This window comes from Panthera leo, chromosome B3, assembly GCF_018350215.1.
Source record: "Panthera leo isolate Ple1 chromosome B3, P.leo_Ple1_pat1.1, whole genome shotgun sequence".
NCBI classification, from domain to species: Eukaryota; Metazoa; Chordata; class Mammalia; order Carnivora; family Felidae; genus Panthera; species Panthera leo.
In genome coordinates this window covers 58,781,295-58,803,763 of record NC_056684.1, presented here as the reverse complement: position 1 = coordinate 58,803,763, position 22,469 = coordinate 58,781,295, and the positions used below count along the sequence as shown (strand labels likewise).

General features: G+C 35.2%; 1 protein-coding gene across 4 annotated transcripts in view; it reads left to right on the top strand.

The window, feature by feature from the left end:
• Positions 1-22,469, top strand: part of CTDSPL2 (CTD small phosphatase like 2) — a 79,848-nt gene that overhangs the window by 45,526 nt on the left and 11,853 nt on the right. For 3 of the 4 annotated variants that reach the window (XM_042942164.1, XM_042942165.1, XM_042942167.1), the window contains exons 3-8: positions 987-1,125; positions 2,688-2,837; positions 8,696-8,911; positions 12,924-13,002; positions 13,334-13,445; positions 15,616-15,702. In XM_042942164.1, the coding sequence (XP_042798098.1) occupies positions 987-1,125; positions 2,688-2,837; positions 8,696-8,911; positions 12,924-13,002; positions 13,334-13,445; positions 15,616-15,702 (783 nt within the window). The remainder of the gene's footprint in view (positions 1-986; positions 1,126-2,687; positions 2,838-8,695; positions 8,912-12,923; positions 13,003-13,333; positions 13,446-15,615; positions 15,703-22,469) is intronic. The other variant, XM_042942166.1, reaches the window with a different exon arrangement.

Below are 22,469 nucleotides of genomic sequence, written 5' to 3'. Positions count from 1 at the left end.
GTGGTGTAGATTTGCCCCATATAAGGAAACGAATAGAGAGCTTCATTAAGGAGTAAACTCCTTAGTGTTAATTTGGGCATTTAAAGAATTGAGGTTGGCATTGGGTATGGCATTGGCAAGCCTTGTTATTTTGGTAATATGTGATATGCCAACAAATTCCAGTGAGGTTCTGTTTCTTACCCTGAGTGTTCACGGAAACAACCACTGTTCTTTTGGACAAATCTAAGAGTAGGGGAGTATTGCTGAAAATTCAGAGCACATCTTACAATTCGAGTGTTTCAATAGCACAGACAGTGTAATGGACATTGGGGAAAGGATCTGAATTGAGAATGCTGTAATTATATTTGTGTATTTTAAGTGCATTAATAATAAGCACCCCTACAACATTGTCAAATTTTTACTTTGTTTTTTCCCACTTTTGGATATTATATAATTCTATTTTGTTTCTCCTGCATGTGAAAACAGGAAAATATATTACACATATTGTACCTTTTTTAAAGATTGAGGGGCGCCTGGGTGGCTCAGTCGGTTAAGCGGGCGACTTCAGCTCAGGTCATGATCTCTTGGTCCCTGAGTTCAAGCCCCGCGTCGGGCTCTGTGCTGACAGCTCAGAGCCTGGAGCCTGTTTCAGATTCTGTGTCTCCCTCTCTCTGACCCTCCCCTGTTCATGCTCTGTCTCTCACTGTCTCAAAAATAAATAAAACGTTAAAAAAAAAAAAAAAAAAAAAGATTGAGGTATAATTGATATACCTCATTAGTCATTAGTTTCAGTGTACAACATAATTTGATATTTATATATGTATATATACATACACACACCATGTATTCTTTATCCATTCATCAATAGATGGACTCTTAAGTTGTTTCTGTTGGCTATTGTAAATTAAGCTGCAGTGAACAGGGGGGGTACATACCATATTTTATAAGTGTAACCTGTAAGGCAGAATGCCTATGCTCAATGCATGTTTTTTTCCTCATATCTTAAGGAAGAGAGAGAAAATCCTTCAAAACGGAGTAGGATTGAACGTGATATAGATAATAATTTGATCACATCAACACCAAGAGCAGGAGAAAAGCCTAACAAACAGATATCTCGAGTAAGACGGAAAAGTCAAGTAAATGGAGGTTTGTTAATATTTAGATATTCTTCTATTAGGTCTAAGCAGAAATTTCACCTGACGTGTTTCTTTTCTGTTTTTAAAAATTGAATGTGTGTAATTTTTGCCTTATTTTGTAATCTCCTTTGTATTAAGTATTAGCATGAAATGAAATAAAAATTACCTCATATAAATATACTTTGATGAATTAAAATGACAAAGGCAGAACAACTGGCTTTATACTATTTATCATGAAAATGCATACAGAACAACATTTTTGACCTCTAATAAATTCATTTCTTAAAGCAGTAATAATTGTGACTTAATTTACTGAAATAAGTACAAAGAATTTGTTTCTGGATCATGGAACTTCAGCTCAGAGGGGTCTTGGATCACTCAGGGGCAGTGATTCTTAATGAGGGGTTGTTTTGTCCCTAGGGGATGTTTGTTAATGTCTAGAGACCTTTTTGGTTGTCACAACCTATGGTGGGATTGCTACTTGCATCTAGCAGGTGGAGGTTAGGGATGCTGCTAAACATCCTACAATGCACAGGGCATCCTCCCATAATAAAGAATTGTCCAGCCCCAAGTCAGTAGTGCTGCTGTTGATAAATCTTGTTCTAGGTCAGTCTGTTATAGTATTGCTGAGAAGCTCCCCAAGTCCAAAAGAAGGAGAAAAACAAGAAGGACAAGCAGAGGAAGGTATAAAGAACACCACTTTAGAGCATGGGGTGCTGCGTTTTAAACACAACAGCAAGAATACCTTCCCTCTTTCCTCTCAATTCAATATTGTATCTCTAAATTTTGAACTATTAGGGAAAAAGAAAAGAGCTATAGCAGCAAAGAAAGAAATGTGGGTAGATACCAAGTAAAGTTGTGAAAGGTCAAGGATGATTAATCAAAACACATTTGTATGAATTTATTTTTATTGTTTATTTTCCAAAACCCATGAAACATTTTTATTAAGAATCTAAAAAAACAAAAGACAAAAAACCTATTTTTCTTAACCACTCTGAAATGGTGCCTCGGTATGTACATAAGTAATTTTTGCTATATACTATGCATAGTCTTCTGCTTCAGTATATATATGTTGCCGCTATTTATTTAGCTGTTATTCATTAGTAAGAAACTGGAGGGTCGGTTTTATGAAGTAGGCAGCATCCCAAAATGTAAATAAAGACACAGTCTTGCATTTGTGTTTTTGATGTTGTAACTTGCTTTACTTACAAAGAGTTTATTTCATTTTGTTGTAACTTGCTTTACTTACAAAGAGTTTATTTCATTTTCTGTTACACTGTGGAAGCCTATAGTCTACATACTAGAAACTTCAGTCTATATATATACTTCTAGATGTAAATGTGTTTTGTAGCAGTTATAAAACATTATAAATAAATAAATTTGTTGTAAAGATCATTTGATTTACCTCAGGATTTTTTTAAGTAAAGCTTTCTTAACATTAGTGTTCATCAGTTTTTATGAAGTATTTTAAGGGAAAAAATATTTTCCTAATGAATTGTTTAAAACACATTTCTCAAAGTCATGTTTTCTAGATTGCAACTTTTTTTTTTTTTTTTTTTTTTTTTGCCTTAGAAGCTGGTAGTTATGAAGTGACAAATCAACATGTAAAACAAAATGGAAAATTAGAAGATAATCCTTCCTCTGGCAGTCCTCCAAGGACTACATTGTTGGGGACCATATTTTCTCCTGTCTTCAACTTTTTTTCACCAGCAAATAAAAATGGTAAGTATAAACTATTACCCATAAACCATAATCTGGGTTTAAAAATTAGTTTTCCTGGTTTTTCAAGAGATCTGTTTGATTTTACTGGAGTATTTTGTGAGCATCTTAGTTTGTTTTCAGCCTCATTAAAAATACACAGCTCCTAAAAGACTGTTTTTTTTTTTTTAACGGACTGAAATACATGTAGGTTATGTTTAACTCTGTTGAAGTGCATGAACTCTACTTTCACTCTCCGAAAAGCTAGATGATAAACTCTGAGCTGGAAGGAAAATGATTTTTATGATACTTACTATGTATAGGAGAGAATCCAGAAACATTTTCAATATTCTAGATCAGTAAAGTAGAATTTGTTGAATATTTAAGTGAGCTGAAAGTAGGTCATTTTTTGTAACACATTTTATTTTTATTTTTCGTTTGCTTGATTTTTCCCCATAGGGGTCATTAATTTGGATATTTAGTAAAACTACTCTAATTCAAATGAAATGCCTTTGCAAAAGAAATTTGGATTGTTGCCCAGCATTTTTTTTAGGCTCCACACCCAGCACTGAGCGCAATGTGAGAGGCTTGAACTCACGACCCTGAGATCAAGAGTCAGATACTTAATCAACTGAGCCACCCAGGTGCCCCCCCCCCCCCCCGCCTCCCTCCCAGCCCTAGCATTTTTTGTTTTTTGTTTTTCTTAAAAATTTTTTTAATGTTTATTTATTTTTGAGAGAGACAGAGTGTGAGTAGGAGAGGGGCAGAGAGAGAGAGAGACACAGAATCTGAAGCAGGCTCCAGGCTCTGAGCTGTCAGCACAGAACCTGACAACAGGGTTCAAACTCACAAACCATGAGATCATGACCTGAGCCAAAGTTGGACGCTTAACTGACTGAGCCATCTAGGTGCCCCTGGCATATTTTAAAAAAAGATAGCTAGTGTTCTTTTTTTATGAATAATTGTTAATTTCATAAATGATAATTTAGTCTTTATGTGAGGGCAGGAGATCTTGTCTTTATTTTTGCATCCACCATGTTGTTTGATAGTATGGGGCACATGGAAAATAGCCATTAAATGCTTATTGCCTGATTATTTAAATTCTAATTTGAATATGTTTCTGGATGATAATACGATTTTTAAAATAGTGCAGAATAAAATAGTGCAGAATAGTGCACTATAAAATCTAGATGCTCTGGGGGATGAAAATAATGTATGTTAGCACATTTAAAAGGACTATGAAGTCCTATAGTAGAAATAAAACAAAAAACTACCTTTAACTTTGTTTAACCCCATGTTTCCTAGACATGTATGATCCAGTGAACCCTTTTTTGTGGAACATCTGTTAACATCTTATGAAACTAGTGCCCCATAGACCAACTTTGGAAATAGCTGGTGTAGTGGGAAAAGAATGGGCTTTGGAATTAGAGAAACTTGTCTTAAAATTTCAGCTCTGCCGGGTGCCTGGGTGGCTCAGTCATTAGGCATCTCACTTCGGTTCAGGTCATGATCTCACAGTTATGAGCTTGGGCCCTGCTTGGGTGAGCACATGTTCCACTTTGGGTGACCTTGAGCCCCACTTTGGGTGAGCTTGAGCCAGTAAACATGAGCCCCACCTCTCTCTCTCTCTCTCTCTCTCTCTCTCTCTCTCTCTCTCTCCCTCCTTCTCCCTCCCCCTCCCCCTCTCTTCTCTCTGCCCCTTGCTCTCAACAACAACAAATCCTCCTCCTCTTCCTCCTCCTCCTCCTCCTCCTCCTCCTCCTCCTCCTGGCTCTGCCTCTTTAGCTGTGTTACCTTGGTCTAGTTCTTTAAATTCTTGAGCCTCTTTGTCTGTGAGAGAGGATAATTATACTTAAATATGGGGCAGGGGCGATTTGAAGATTTCATGTCATTCATTTGAGTATCTGCTGTGTCCTGGCCATTGTATTAATCGCTAGAGATTCAAGGATATTTAACACATCCATGGTCCCTGTGCTCAAGGAGCTTAATTTTTTACAAGAGGGAGAGAGATCTATAAATAGGTATAATAAATTTTTATAAGTGCACTGATAGAGGTATGGGGTAGTATGGTATTCATAGGATGGAATGGTTCTATATTCTGACATCTCACAATAGTCTTTATAGAAAAGCTGAATCTTGAAAGGTGGTAAAGGGTATTCTAGGTAGAATGAGCAGTGTGAGCAAAGGCATAGTGTGTTTGAGAAACTGAAATTAGTTAGTTACAGATAGACCATTGGATTTGAGGAGTGCACAGGATGGTTAAGATAGTTACAAAGATGGCAGATCAAAACTAACATGGTAAGATATTTGAATTTTATCCTTGGTGGGGGATGACTGAAAGGTTTTAAACTGGTGAGTAAAATGAACAGATTTTTGTTTTCTAAAAATCACAATGTGTCAGCTACATTCTAAAAAGGTTGTGTTGGGGGAAAACAATTAGTAGACTTGTAGTCCACATGAGACTTCATGTAGCCTTAACTATGATATTAGAGAAAAGAAGAAGGATCAGAGATATAGAGTAGACAAATTTTGAGCACAGATTGGAGGTGAAAGAGACCAGAGATTAAGATGACACAAGGTTATTTTTTCAAGAGAGGTTAGGTTATAGGAGATAGGTGGGCCATACTGAGTTTGAGATGCTATGAAACAACCAAATAAAAATATCTGGTAGCCATTTGTCCTTCTTGTGTGGAGCTTAGAAACCTGGGTTTAAGCAGTAGACTATTATATTACCAGCTTATAGGTATCATTTGAAACTAATGGAGTAAATGTTCAGCAAACTAAGATCTTGGAATATATTTAAGGACTGGACAAAGTAAAAGAAAGCAACAAAGACATGGAAGAAGCCAGGAGATTTTGTGTCATAGAAGCCAAAGGAAAAGAGAATATCAAAACCCAGGGTCAAACAATTATAAAGATTGAAGGAAAGGAAATGAGTATTGAAAAGAGACTGCTGAGCCTGGCAATTACAAAGTTACTGGTTTCTTTTTTTTTTTTTTTAATGTGTGTTTGTTTGTTTGTTTATTTTTTGAGAGCACGAGTGTTAGTGGGGGAGGACTGAAAGAGGGGAGACACAGACTCTGAAGCAGGCTCCAGGCTCTGAACTGTCAGCACAGAGCCTGACACAGGACTCAAACTCATGGACCACAAGATCATGACCTGAGCCGAAGTTGGACGCTTAAACAACTGAGCCACCCAGGCACCCTAAGTTATTGGTTTCTTTTGCCAAAACAGTTTCAGGAGAGTGGCTGGAGTTGGAAGCCTAACACATTTGGGTTAAAAGAGTAAAATGGGAGTAAGAAAGGAAGCAGCAAATGTAGGTTACTGTTATGAACTACTTGACTATAAAATTAGAGAGGTTACCAAGTCTCGAGTGGTTTCTCTTTGTGAGAGACCAGCATGTTTTTAAGCCTCAGAGAGGAGTCTAATAGGAAGAGGTTGAAAATAGAGGGAAAATAACTGATGAAGAAAGTTTCTGGAGTCTGCTGACAATGATGAGATTATGGGAACAGATAGTAGAAGGATTAGAATGGAGAAGAGAGGGAAGGTGTGTGCGGAAATAAATGGGCAGAAGTTGGTTTTTGGTAAGTTACTTTTTCTTTGAAGGAGGAGATGGTGCCATGTGCTGAGATTCCTGGTGGCGGGGACTGAAGAGAACAGTGAAGGTTTAGAATGTTTGTTGTTGGGTATAATTAAAAGAAATACATACATAATCCAGTAAGCCTGTAAGTTACATTGATTCAAGAGAGATTTCTATGATGGGCGACATTTGAAAGACGAGGGAGCAAGAATACTGAAGCTGCTGGCTTGTGAGTGTATTAAGTGATATACCATGCAGTCTGACTAGATGAGAAGGGTGGGGAAGGGGCTGTTAAGGAATTGTTTGGAATGAGACTGGCCTTTATCAAACATGAAGGTCACATGTAATGGGAATATGAAATAGGTAATTAAAAGGTTAGGAAGTTGTGGTAGTGGATTGATACATTTGAACTTTAGTTTTCAGAGATGAACAGTTTCTTACTGTGAATGTCCAGGTTATGGTCATGGTACTTGCTAAAGAGAGCAGCGTGTATGAAGATGGAGCTTAAGAGCGCAAGACCTTTGATTAGTCTTAGGGATGAGTCATTGACATCCCCTGTAGTAACAACCAGCAGGTGTTTCATAGAGCTTTAAACTGGTAGCTAGGTGTTAAATTCGTCTGGTTGAGAGAGGATGCTGGCAACAGTTGGTAGAGGACAGCAGTGGGGATAAAGAAGAACTACAAAGCTAGGTGCCATCAGTCTCAAAGGAGGAAGGATTTTTGTAGTTAATAGAAAACCAATGATTTGGTGTCAGCAATGGAATAAATGAATTCTGATTCATTTAGTATGTTGAGTATGGAAGAATAAAGAGCTTTGAGGGGAAAGGTATCAGGAAGAGATTTTTTGGAAATAAGTCACATTTAAAGCTTTCAGGGAGAAGGAATGTTGTCTGAGAAAATTGAGAGTATGGGAGGTTGATTTTGTTTTTGAAAATGACATTTGGAGGATTCCATAAAGAAATAGAGTTGGGGTCATCTCATCGTGGAAGAAGAATTGGGTAGCAGGGTCATTTAGGTTGTGGCTGAGTATGATTAGGAAACTTACTTCAGTCTTTGTTACTGAGATGGAATAGTGTTAGGAAATTGTTCTTGTGTCTCTGAATAAAAATGTTCTGATGGTTAGGGTAACAGCTCATTCTTGGATAACTACCTCTATCCACAGTGGCTAGGATGCTTACTTAGTACTGGACTGATTTGAGGATAATGAAAAATACACACACACACACACACACACACACAATGCCTAGCTCATAGTAGACACTTAATAAATGGTATTTGCTTTATTGAAAAGAAATTCTGTAATCAACAATACTGCGTTGTATACTTTGAAGTTGCATAGAGACTAGATCTTAGATTTTCTCACCACAAAAAATGATAACGATGTGGCAGGATAGAGGTATTAGCTAATACTAGGTTGGTAACCATAATGCAATATATAGATGTGTTAAATTAGCACATACACCTAAAACTTACACAATGTTGTATGTCCATTATGTCTCAATAAAAATTTTTTAAAGTTCTAAATTATGACTCTCTGTATAGCTGGATGTTTCTAAACCGAACACTCTAAAGAAAAATTTTGTTCACCAATAGCGCTATAGCTTGTAATAGTCTTTATTCCTCATTATTTGAAATATCTAGAAGAGACTCACTAAACAGTGATCATCAGCTCTATGTCTGTTGCATTTAGTTTTTCTAAATATTTATGAGTTTATTTTTCAATATTTAATTTTAGTTTTATTAAAATGTATTTGAGGGGCACCTGGGTGGTTGAGTCAGTCAGCCAGCTCTTGATTTTGGCTCATGTCATGATTTCAGTTTGTGGGATCAGGCCCCGTGTGGGGCTCTGTGCTGACAGTACAGAGTCTGCTTGGGATTCTTTCTCTCCCTCTCTCTCTGCCCCTCCCCTACTCGCTCACACTCTCTCTCAAAATAAATAAGCATTTAAAAAAAAACCCTTTATTAAAATATATTTGATATACAACATTATGTAAATTTAAGGGTATAACATGTTGATTTGATACATTTATATATTTTAATATGATTGCCATGTAGCAATAATTAGCACCTCTATCACATTACATAATTATCCTTTCTTTTTAGTGGTTGGAATAATTCTAGTGTCAGCAAGTTTGAGGATTATAATACAATATTGTTGTCTGCACTCTATTGTGCCTTAGGTCTCTAGGGCTTATGTTTGCTTGCTATATAAGTTTGTACCCTTAAAAACATCTATCCTATCCTGCCACTCCCTTTTGATTTTTTAAATGATGGTTGTGAGTACACTGAATCTTAATTATAGGAACATCAGGATCTGATTCCCCAGGACAGGCTGTGGAAGCTGAAGAGATAGTAAAACAACTTGATATGGAACAGGTGGATGAGATCACTACCAGTACTACGACATCAACTAATGGAGCAGCTTACTCAAATCAAGCAGTTCAAGTGAGACCATCGATAAATAATGGTTTAGAAGAAGCAGAAGAAACAGTTAATCGTGATATCCCACCCCTTACAGGTGAAGAAAATTCCTTTTCTTATGCATCTTCATGAATTTAGAAAAATACGGTATTTATTTATTTTTATTTAATGTCAAATGCATATGTTTTTCTTCCTTGAACATAAGACAATTAAAATCGAAAATAAAACTTTCTCCCAGATATATAGTCATTTTGAAATTGAAAGTTTTTAGAAGGTTGTGTTGATTGAGAATTAATCATTTTACAGTTTAATTATTTGTACTGATCTTACTAGTTAGAGAAATTGAACACAAATAGCGAAATAGATGCTCATGTTTATGAGTATATTTATTGTAATTGCACCCAGTCTCAGACCCTTAAGTCTGAAGTCCCTACCTAACGGCAGCCTTACACCTTTGGATTTGTTGCATATATAGATGACATCCGCCCCCCCCCCCCCCCAAGAAGCTTCTGTTCCTAGATCTTGCCCTGTATTCAAACTGCAGCCTAATTCTGGATCCTTATAAAAGCCTAACGTAATTGTTTGGTCCCTGAGCCACTTGTCATGGAAATGTAGAACACATGAGATCAGAATTTATTATGTCTGAGGGTTGTGGTATACAGATGCATAAAGCTAAAAGATGAAACTGTTCCATCATACTTAAAAGCAGAAATAAAATTGAGGACGGTCATCGTTTCTCAGAGGGACAAGATCTTAGGCTTTTATTTTAGATTAAAAAAAATTTTTTTTCATGTTTATTTTTTTATTTAGAGAGAGAGAGAGAGAGAGAGAGAAAGCATGAGCAGGGGAGGGGCAGAGAGAGAGGGAGAGAGGGAATCCCAAGCAAGTTGCACAGAGCCTGATGTGTGGCTCAATCTTACAAACCATGAGATTGTGACCTGAGCTGAAATCAAGGAGTCAGACCCTTAACCAACAGCCACCCAGGCACTCTTAGATTTATTTCTTATAATGCCAGGCATTTGCACATATGTATTGGTTCAGAAATGTAGTTTGGTGTAAGGAAGTAGAATAATGTTCTTCCCTTGAATATAAAGGAGAAACTTGAAAAACTACAATCCAAACAGCTGAAAACATTTAAAGAAAAAATGCATACAATTAAGAAATTTCTATATAGTGCAACCCAGTCATACCAATATGAAAAGTGACATAAAATAGGAAAGATTTATTTTAACTTGGTCGAATAAAAGACTGGGCTCTGTAATGTTAATATCTGTAATGTTAAATTATAATGTTGTAATTTAAGAATAATACTGAATCTGACAAGCAAATCAGTATGGTGCACATAGTTCATTTTGGGTGGTTAAGACTTGGAAATGAACCTACTCTTGACCTGTCATTTTATGCTCATTACTTTGCCAATGTTTAAGCTAGTGAATTGTAAAGTAGACTAAGTCCAGGGCTTTGGGCCTCGTGTTTGATGTTTGTTCTATATTTTTGTGCTGCTGTATTTTTTTTTTCCCTGACAACTATGAAAATGGAGAAGGGATTTCTATAACCATAGTGATTTCTAGAGGGGAAAAGGAAAATTTAGTCCTGTTGTCTCATTCATTCATTCATTTAGTCCCCTAACATTTATTGAACATCTATTTTTTGTGATGGGCATTGTTTATGAAGATGAATAAGATAATGCTTCTTGACCCTGAAGAGTGAATGATCTAATTGATGAGCCAGGTATACACAAAAATTACTGTACAGTGTGGTGAGTGCTGTTATAAAATAAATGAGCAAAATAATGAGGTGGCATATTATATTTACTCTGGGAGTATCATGACAGGAGAGAAGTACAATTTTTGCTGATCTTAAAAGATGAGTATGAGTGACAAAGATTGTTACTTTTCCTTAAGAACTAAGCCAAAGAGAACAAGACAGAAGGAGGCTGGCTCTACCATTTACTTAGCTTTGTGACTTTAGACAATTTAAGCTCACTTGAGTCAGTTTTCTTAGCTTTAAAAGGTAATAATAATTCATGGTTTTAAAGGCTAAATGGGATGAAAGAAGAAAAATGCTTAGCATGAAGGCTCTCAAATATTACTTCCTTTCTCCCTTTTTCTGAGGTTAACAGGAATTTGAAACAGAAGTGGTTAGAAGTTATATTTTTCTATTAACCCTTGTGCTAATGAACTGTCATTGGCATAAAGTTATTACAGATGGACAAAAATTATTATTTACATCTGTCATTCACTGAACATACTATGTTACAAGGTAATTCATACATAAGAAATTAATATATCATAATAGCAAAAATGATTTCTTTTTGTCCTGAAAGACTATTATCCACCAATGTTCCATTCCTATAGACAGATTACAGCAGTTTTTACCGTGTTCCACTATTTTAGTCCTTTTGGGCTACTGTAACAAACTACCATAGACTAGGTGGTGTATACACAGCAGAAATTTATTTCTCACAGTTTAGGAGGCTTGGAAATCCAAGATCAAAGTGCCAGCAAACTCAGGACCTGGTTAAGGGCCTGCTTTCAGGTTCATAGACAACTGTCTTCTCATGCATCCTCACATGGCAGAAGCTATGTGAGTTCTCTGGAGTCTCTGTTTTTTGTTTTTGTTTTTTCTGTAATGTTTGTTTATTTTTTTTATAATTTAAAGAAATTTTTAATGTTTATTTTTGAGGGGGGGGGGAAAGAGAATGAGTGGGAGGGGGCAGAAAGAGTGGGAGACACTGAATTCCAAGTAGGCTCCAGGCTTTGAGCTATCTGCACAGAGCCTGATGCGGGGCTTGAACTCATGAACCATAAGATCATGACCTGAGCCAAAGTTGGACGCTTAACCGACTGAGCCATCCAGGCGCCCCATTGTTTGTTTTTGAGAGAGTGAGAGAGAGAGAGAGACAAAGGATCCAAAGGGGTTCCGCACTGACAGCAGAGAGTTTGATGTGGAGCTTGAATTCACAAACCACGAGATCATGACCTGAGTCCAAATTGGACGCTTAACCAACTGAGCCACCTAGGTGTCCCTGGAGTCTCTTTTATAAGGGCACTGATCCTATTCATGAGGGCTCCCCCCTAATGACTTCATGACATCCTAAAGTCTTCACCTCCAAATACCATTTTGGGAGGACACAAACATTCAGTCTGTAGCATCCAACTTAAGCTTTTGTCTAAAACATTACCTCTGACTAATAATATTATCTTTTGTCTTCTTGAATTTAAGTTGTAATTATTGTCTTAGAAAATTCCCAGCAAGGTTTTTTATTTATTTACGTAATCTCTACACCCATTGTGGATCTCAAGCTCAAGACCCTGAGATCAAGAGTCCTACATTCTTCTGACTTAGCAAGCTAGGTGCCCCTTCCAGCATAATTTCTAAAGCTCTGTCAGTTGATAGAATTTTAGCTTAAACATATACTGGACCATGTGTCATGGCATATAGAATTGCTTCATGATTATTTTTAGGTTGCTTGTAAATTAGAAGTAAAGTAAGCCTCCCCTGAAACAGTGGTTTCTAAATAGAACAGCATTTCTTAACTTTTAAAAGATTTTAGATAGCCTTGAGGTTCCTGGGAAAATGTACATACAACATAAGTGCACAAGGGGGGTTCATGAACCTCTTAAAGAATGTTCATAGATCTCAGGTTAAAAACTACCTTTGGGTCTATTGTCACACATATATATTGACTTCCTATGTATGTACAAGGTACTTTGAAAAACGTTACTGCTGCAAGAGGCAGCATGAAGTTTTTATGGTTACACATATAGACGCCATTCAGTTAGAAATTGAAGTTTGGTGGAGTATATCTTTCTAGCAATAAGTAGTAAATTTTTTCTTTGCTATTAGGGATTTTAATTCTACTAGCCATGATCTAGCTTGCCATTTTATCTGTAATGGCAGTTTTTTCCTTTGCTTCTGGAGTTAAGAAATTTGTGTTAAGAAATATGTGTTAAGAAATTTGCTTTGAAATACTGTTTACAAGTTATTTCTGTCATATCTTTAACCTAAAATACAGAAGGGGTCAGGAAAATCTTATATAAAATCAGTAAAAATGTATACTCATAGTGAGTTAAAACTAACATATTGTTTTTCCTTTTATCAAATAGCACCAGTAACTCCAGATAGTGGTTATTCGTCAGCTCATGCAGAGGCCACCTATGAAGAAGACTGGGAAGTATTTGACCCGTGAGTTTTTTGTGTTTTTTTTTTGTCTTTTATTTTCCTTTCGCTCTTGGAGCAGAATGAAAGTGTGTGTGTGGAAGGATGGCTCAATGGTATATTGCAAAGAACATGTGACCCTTAGGTATTAATAATTTTACTGGGTTACTGAAGTACTAATTTATATATTTTCAGTTTTATTTATGTTTCATAGGTTTGGTTTACTAGGTTAAATGGATATTATTTAATTGAAGATTTATTTTAAAAAGATTTAAATATGAGCTGAATTTAGTAATATGTTTAATATTATTTATAAAAAATAGAAATGTTGAGATTTTTAAAAAAATTTGATCTATAGGTATTATTTCATCAAACATGTTCCACCACTGACAGAAGAACAGCTAAATAGGAAACCTGCTCTTCCATTGAAAACAAGAAGCACACCAGAATTCTCCCTAGTTTTAGACCTGGTAAGTATATTATCTATAGAGGTAGGGAAAGTAAGTTAAATTTATTTTTTAAAATACTAGCTGAAAATAACTAAAAGGATACAATTGAATGAATAGGCTTACACATTTACTAAACATGTCCAAGATGTTCTGAAATGTTTTTATTTGAAGTATAGTATAATGCCAGGATCCACATTTGGTTGGTATCAGGTACTCTTTGAAAATAAGTTAGGCTTTCATTTTTGTATTTAAATTGGTTCTTTCCCCCATATTTCTGGAACCCTTGTGATTTTTTTTGAAAAATTTCCCAGTAAATTATTATTTGATTTCATGCTTAATGAAATATAATTTGATTTCACCTTTTTTGGGGGGGTGGGGGGAAGGGGGTCGTGGTTAGGATTATGTTTCCCTGAAGGACCAAATATTATCTGTGTCCCAATGAGTTAACTTTATGCAAGATTATAGTTCTTTTCCTGTTCTTATTTTTGTGTATTGTCTAATATCAATAACTTTATTAATAGACTCCCCAAAGCATGAGCTCTGAATGCTAATAAAACCTTTGATATGTTTTCTTGGTATGTTAAAAATTTATGTTTTAGGATACCAAAAGAGCTTTGAAAAATGAACATCTACCTCTTACATAATACTGGAAACAATTTATTATTTAGCCTTTGTTACTGGTATCCTATAATTGGAGATGTGGTTTACTTCTCATAAAATTTTTTTCTTGAGGAAAATATCATTATTTTAAATCTTAACTAGGATGTATAGTTCTTTTTTGAGAGTTCACCACCTTAGCCTTTGCCTAGCCAAAGAGGTGTAAGAGAGGTATTCAGAGGTCCTAAGTATTAAGGTATTTATTAGAAGATAAGTATAAAGAGAAAAATTTTGAAACTGATTTATGAGTAGTTTAGATGTGATGTGCAAGTTAGTGGAAAAACTGAAAAAAGATTTTGCTAGATTTTTGTGTTAGGAGTTGATATGGTCATCATAGCAAGTTTGACCATATAATTTTTAATCCAGTTTAAAGGTAAATAGAGAAGGAAAGCTAGGAATTGGCTGAGCATAAATGAATAATTTTATAAAAGTAAATGAAGAATGATCAAAATTTAGATAGTGTGTAAATGAAGTAGTAGAATTAGTTATTCAGTTGTAGGAAAGAGGATACTGGTTTTTTTTTTAAGATGATAAGACAGTACCTTGAAATGTGTAGTCTGATATGCTATTAAAAGAAAATGAGGCATATCTAGAGTATTTTTTGCTCTTTGCCTCCCCAGAGTTAACTTTAGGTTAAAAGAAACACTCCAGCTAATAAGATGTGGAATCACAAGGTATGAACATTTGTGTTTCATTTTAATTCATTTTAAATGCATTGAAAAATTTTGGGGGTAGTCACTGGCAGCTTTTTAAAAGAAAGCATTTTGTCATTTAACTACAAATAGACCTCCTATTTGTATTCGGTATTTAAGAAATATGAATATTTGCACATATCTTAGATTGAATGATCCTCACCTTCTTATCCTCTTAATGAGAAAACAGTTTGGTGATCAAAGATGAGAAGTCTTCATTGACTGCTAATTTAGTTAAATCATGTTTATGTCTGAAACGTATTCAACAGATACTAAGACATCCATTTTATAAAATAAAAGTCTTTATAAAAGATTTAAGGATAAGGAGCTATGTGAATAGAATATATGTAATTTTAAAAATAATTAGATTCTAAACTTTCATTTGTTATTTGTTAAATAAAAGGAGTATGGATTATACTTATCAGAAAGTTGGCAAGTGCAGAACTCAGAGCAGTGGTTCTCAAACTTGAGCATTCATTGGAGTCACATAAAGGGTTTATTAAAATATGGATTGCTGAGCTCCTCTCTCCTTCACCCCCTTCTGAAGTTTTTGAATTATCGTAAGTGGAGCTGGAGAATTTGCATTTCTAACTAGTTATTTGCCTTTCTAACCCAGAAGGTGGTGATACTTCTTGCTGGTCAAGGGACCATACGTGAGAACCAGTGGCTTAGAAAATTCTATCCCAAATTGCTGTGCCACACACAGCAATATGATAAATATAAAATCCCACGTATGAATGAGTACTTTAATAAATGTTTTTGGTGATCATGGGTACATAAAATTATCATTTGAAATTTCTTTTAGTATCTTGGTTTATTCAGTATGTGTTTTTTATTTTAAGGATGAAACACTAGTACACTGTAGTCTAAATGAGCTAGAAGATGCAGCACTTACTTTTCCAGTCCTTTTCCAAGATGTCATTTATCAGGTAATTAAAAAAATTTTTTTAACTTCTTTTTTGGCCTGTTAGATAATGTTCTGAACCAAGAAATCTTTTGTAATTTTGTGTGTGTAAAATTTAATGTGTTTTTTTCCTAATGAGTTTCATCAATATATTACTGATTTATTAACACAAAGTAGCATCATGCTAAATAATTACATAAAACATTAAATGTTACCCAAAACGTGAACCTTTTCTTAACCCAGTGATCTCTGCTAGTTTCATAATCTGTTTGCCAGCAGGTGGAGGCAGAAGCACTGACATCATAGATCCCCAAGAAGAACTTGCCAGGTTAACACCTGGTGTTTTGTTTTTATGTGTGTTTTCCCCCAAAATCTAGTTAGTGTAAAGAAAACTCATTCCTTGTTGGTCATTTTTATTTCCTTTTGTAGTAATATGGTCTGTAGATGGCAGTTTGGTATATCTGCTTTATATCAATCACAGAATTCTAGGACATTTCCAGTTACTGCTTTAAAAATCTGGGTAAAAGCATTTCTCCCTCATCTGTGTTGATGGACAGGTAACTGTGCAAAATACAAATATCATTTATCTTTCATTGTGAATTATGTTGTTTGGCCATAGCTTTTACTTTACGTTTGAGATTTTCCTGTCATAAAATTTGAATTAATTAACATATATGAATACACTTTGAAAATTGCAAAGTGCCTTTCTGTGGTGGCGGCTGTTATTTAATTAGCGTTACCTTCATCCATACTAGTTGTTGAAGGATTGGGAAAGGTCAAAAAGTTTGTTCTTTGTCAAGAGGAAGCCAACCCAAGGATTAAATAAAGCCACAGAACATTTGCCATGTGGATGATGAAAAGGTGTTTATGGTTGTTTATGTGCTCTTAATAGGCAGTTAGAATGTGGGTATAGTTTTCTTAGCACATGATAGTTACTCTCTTTTGGGAATCATAAAATTTCATAATTAAATAGAAGTTTGTGGTTCAGGATTTACTTTACCGACTTCATCTTGTAATGAGTCGTAAGAGGATTTACTTTAGCAGTTATGTCAGTTCTAGTTTAACCTAGTTAGTCATTGTAGGCATGCTAATATCTGAGTACTATATTCATTTCCCTTCTATGGAACCTGATTTTAGTTTTGATTTTTGATCAGAGAGTGAGCAAACTATACATAAATATAAGGGATTTTAAGATTTTTGTATTCGTTTTTAACTGGTTATTATTTGGTTTAAGGTAATCTTTTTTCTTAATAAGACATTTTCTGCCAAATAGGTTGTTCTTGTTTAGTTCATGTTAAGGACAGGAGTCTTCTGGTAAATATAAATAGTATAGCAGTATCTTAATAGGTTTGTCTTTTTAGCTTGATTACCATGTTTTTTTGTTCAAAATTCCATTCAGGCTTTGAATTTGGAAAGGAAAGTTGTCATTTGAAAAATATTAAATCATTATTTTGGGATGACTTCTTAAGCTTTCTGGTTTGAAATTTATTTCTTGCAGATAGTTTTGGTCTGTATGTCATTTTTAATAGTGAAATAAACTTGGAAATTGGAGGAGTTTGATTCTTTCCTTTCATGAGCATTTCTTTTCATTGTGACCATAAGGTTGAATTTTTTTCTTGCTGCTTTCACCATTTCTGCTTTAATTCTCTTCTTTTTAATAAAGTTCTTATTATTTTTATGTGGATCTGGATAGTTGTCTTATTTTGAATAAAAGGCTTCTAGCAGTGCATATGACTAATACTTAGAAAAACTATGTATGTACTGCATCTACCTTTGTGTAATTCAAAGAACTCTTTTTCTTTCATATTCTGAGTTAAATTTTCTGAAACTGAAAAATGATCTAGCTTAAATTAGGAGCAGTGAGCAGGAAGTTTGAATCTTCCAAGTTATAGGGATGATTGCATTTTAATATTATTTATTAGTTACTACATCATAAACAGAGTTTAGTCCCCCTTTAGTAAATTTTTGAGGATGTCCGTAGTTAATATTGGGTACATTCCTTTGGATTTCTGGTTTTGGCATAGCCATTCTGTCTGCTTTTTAAAAAATAACTTTGAAGAAATCTTGGGTTAGGGTTCCCCCAGTTTTCAGACCAGCAAGCTCCCTTTAAACAGGGAATGATGTCTTTTAAACTTTCAGTGGTGTTGTCTCCATCTACTGGCAAAGAAGAAATATACACAAGGGTCTGAGATGATCTAAGAGATTTTGGAGAAACCACATTATTAGGTAAGATGTAACTTACATATTTAACCACTGCAATATAATGTGGCCCACTTAAAGGTTAGAAACCTGTAAAATACTGTATATACTCTTAAAAAATAATTTATTGAAGTGAAATTCACAACATAAACCATTTTTAAATGAACAGTCCCATGGCATTTATCTGTATACTGATGAATATGTCAGTTCCATAGCATTTATGTATAAATTCTTAAAAAATAAAATTGTAATGTTAAGATAGGATCAAATTCTTCACCTGAATCAACGCCAGATAAAGTGTCCTCTTGGGACTTACTTTGCTTTTGGTTTCTTTTTGTGGTAAGTTTGTTATGGTTGGCCTATATCTAATTTTAAATCTATTTGTTTTTTTTTCTTTCTTTCAAAACAGTTTAAAGTGTAAATTGTTTTACATATGTTTAATAATCGTCTATATCAGGGGTTGGCAAACTTTTTCCTGTACAGGGCCAGTTTTTAATATTTTAGGTTCTGTAGTCTTTGTTCCAAATATTTTTTTTTGCCATTGTAGCATGAAACTAGTCATAGACAGTAAGAATGTAATCAAATAAACATGGCTTTGTCCCAGTAAAACTTTATTTACAAAAATAAGTGATGTATTTGGCCCATAAGCCATAGTTTGCTGACCCTTGGTCTAATAATTGTGAGAGTATATACAGTAAATTTACATACTCAAATTCTAAGTGGAAGTAAGTAATCAAATGTTCATCAAAATTCTTGTTAATATATAGAGAAATTTAAAACTAGATCCACTATAATCTGGTTGTGGGCTTTCTTAGTTTTTTTTCAGATGAAAGTTTGAGGGAAATTTAAGGTGACCACTATTCACATTTAAAGACTGCCTGACTCCATGGTATATACTCTCCTTTTGATTGATAAGTAGGACTCAACTTACTTAATGCAAGTCTCAGAATTTTTGAGCAGGTAGATCATTCAAGCCTCAATTTAGTATTTTGAGTGTATTTGAATTCCATTTCTCTGGGAGATTCAAAAAAACTAAAAGATTCAACTCAAAATTTGATACATGTTACTAATACTATTTGGATAGAGAGATTTAGTTTGTGTAGATGGAGAGAAAAAGTCATTCTTTAAAGTGAGTTTTTAAAGTGAGGGTATGGCACTCAAAGAGGCAAAGTGTATGGATTTTTGTTTGGGTCTTTTTTTCCCCCTTTAAATTGGTTGTTTTTCCATGAAGTGTTTTACAGTTAGTTATTGGGAAAACATTATTTATTCTTAGAATTGTACAGATGCATTTGATACCTGGAAAAACAAGTGCATGATCAGTTCCAATCCACATATTTAATTTTTATATTTAGCTTATATTGACACATTGTCAGGAAATCCATCTCGTGGTGTTACTCAGTTAAGAGGTCTCCACTGTATTTAGTTTCTGTTCCTGCAGATCCACCAATTCAAGACTCTAGGTCATCTCACTCCCTCTTCCATCCAGAAGATGACTTCTATCCACAAGCAGGACTGAATCAAAAGACAGATTTTTCACTTAGCTCTTGAGCTGAACCACCTCCTCAATGACCTTCCTCTATCTCCATCAAGAACTGGAGCTCAGTTTTTTGAAGATGTAATAGAGCTACTCAGCCCAAACGTGGCTAATTGAAGACAAAAAGAAGATGCCTCATATGTTTCACCACAGTGCAGCCAAACGTAACTGTGCTGTCCAACTCCTCATTCTGTAAAGTATGGCAGGGGCATCTGATTTTTGACTCTGTTCACCAATAAGACTTTAGCCAGTCAGTGGCTTTCTGAAGATCAGTAAAATCATCAAACTTTGGGTCAGCTGTCCAGAAATCAGATTGTGGTAAGCACTCAAGGAGAGATAGGATCTGTAGGGAGCTACTTGATAAAGGATGCTTTGTTTTATTAGTAGAGGTTGCTTTTATGGGAAAAGTTGGGGGGAGAGGTGGGCGGGAAACCCCACGTTTAGCAAAGCTTAGACTTTTCCCCATCACTATAGTTTGTTTTTTTTCTTGGGAACCTTACAGCCTAGGATAATTTTCATAAGGATCTCAAATATTTTATCCCACAGAACAAGAAAAGTAGAGAGTCAGTGGCTTCTATCTCTTCTGTATAGTCTTTCTTAGAAAAGTCAGCATTATTTTTGCTTTATGGAGAAATAAGCAATCGTGTAAAGGAAGAGTTTTGTAGTAAATACCTAATCAAGTTTTTCTTCCTCTCAAGCTCTGACTTAAATTGACATTAACCAAGAGGCATTTTGTTTCGACCTTCATAAAGCATAATTTTTGTTGTACAAAAGGAGTGTTTATAATATACCTTAAAAAGAACATTTGGGGTTCATGGACACTTAGTATTGAGGATTAAGGTAATATTTTAGCTGGTAGGGAACAATACTGTGATAACTAATTGTAGGTTAATATTAAAAGTAATTTTAAAGTAACTTTCCTATCCTTATTAGTAAGTATAACTAGTCATTGATCTATTTTTTTTCATTGTAATTATTCATTATTGATTTTTTAGGTTAAAAAAAGAAAGAACAAACCTATAGTTAGCTGCCTCTCAAAGGTGATAAAGTGTATTTCATGGGGACCTCTTTGTATTCTTTGTAAATGTATCTTAAAATTAGAGGCAGTTCCTTAAAAAAGCATGGAAAATTCTTGTTCAACAGCTGAAAATGTGCTGCAAATTTAGGAGACGTGACAGTTAATTACTAAGCATATTAAATCATTTAGGCAGTTTAGAGCTTGTTATTAAAGGCAGCATTTTTTTACTAAAGTGACCTTTTTTTGCTTTTAAAATGATTAAACTTTATTTAAATAAAATCAGCAATAGTTTATATATATAAAACATATATATATGCCAATTTTTATTTGAAAATTATGCTTCATTGCTAACTTACGTATATGGATACCTTAAGTTTCATTTTATCCCATGTAGACTCTACAGGAAAATTCCTTTCCAAATTTATTTCTACTTAGTGTAATGTTTTACAGAAGTTTTTAGTGTGGGGATTTTTGATTTTATTATTTTTTATTTTGATGTTTTAGTATTTACCTATTCATTTTCAGATTGATCTGCCTACAAATACTATCCCCAGCAGCCATCTACCTCTTGTTGGAATTGTGTTAAGCAAAGGATGAGTGTAATGTCACCCGGGGGTTATAAGGTTGAGATCTCTGCAGGGCCTACCTGAGCAACCCTCTTTCTATGAAGAGGATTTGGGTTTTGTCTCTGTGCTCTAGTATTGATGCTAAGAAGGTGTTAACTAAGTTAAATAGCGAAGCTATCAACTGATGGAACTCCTGATTATCTTCTCTCTCCTAAAAGTGTAGATTGCAGCTGTAGGGCTTTCTTTTTCAGTTAGGTTGCCCAGTTCTGTCCCATAGAATCATACTCATTCCAGCTATTCTCCTTATGACTGATTAATAATAAGGTGGATAAGTAATAGTCGTTGGCATTCTCCATGTGCCAGGCACTGTTCTAGGTGCTTTACATGTATTAACTTAATCTTCACAACAACCCTATGAGGTAGGTACTCTTATTTTACTCATTTTATGTATGAGGAGACTGAGGTGCACAGAAGGGTTAACAAATTGACAGTCACTTGTTATACCTGTGGTATCTATCTACTCATGGTAAGATTTTTCAGTTATATGTAGCATCTCATTCATCACATTCCCCAGGATTATTGGTTTTCTACTGCCTTAAAGTCTTACTTGGGCGCCTGTGTGGCTCAGTCAATTAAGCGTCTGATTTTGGCTCAGGCCATGATCTCATGGTTAGTGAATTTGAGCCCCGCATCAGGCTCTGTGCTGGTAGTGCAGTGCCTGCTTAGGGTTCTCTCTCCCTCCCTCTCTTTCTGCCCCTCCCCCACGTGCATGTGGGCTCGCTCGCTCGCTCTCTCTCTGTCTCTCAAAATTTAAAAAAAAAAAAAAGTCTTACTGCTGATTAAGTAAATAGCATTTACCAATCATCTTTTTATTTAAAGGGTGCCATACTCTTAAGTGGAGGAGTCCCACAGAATTGACTGTTTTTTTGTGGGGTTTTTTCTGAACCTATATCAATATGTGGCTCCTGGCTGCCTCAGTCAGTAGAGCATGTGACTCTTGATCTTGGGGTCATGAGTTTGAGCTCCATGATGGGCATAGAGATTACTTAAAAAAATTTTTTTAATAAAAATAAACCTGTATCAGTATAGCAATAAATTCAAAAGATATCATGGAATAACTATTAAAAGATGTTTCTTTTTGAATATGTTAAGGTTATATTATCTGTGCTGAAAACTATTTAGAAATACTTTTTCTTAAAAGATTTACATGTAAGAGTTTTTTGTTTTTGTTTCTTCCTTATTCAGTTGCCCACAAAGTGAAGCTGCTTTGGGGGTTTTCTTTTCCATCTCTTCCTCCTCCTCCTCCATCTCCTCCTCCACCTCCATCTCCTCCTCCACCTCCATCTCCTCTTCCACCTCCATCTCCTCCTCCACCTCCATCTCCTCCTCCACCTCCATCTCCTCCTCCACCTCCATCTCCTCCTCCACCTCCATCTCCTCCTCCACCTCCATCTCCTCCTCCACCTCCATCTCCT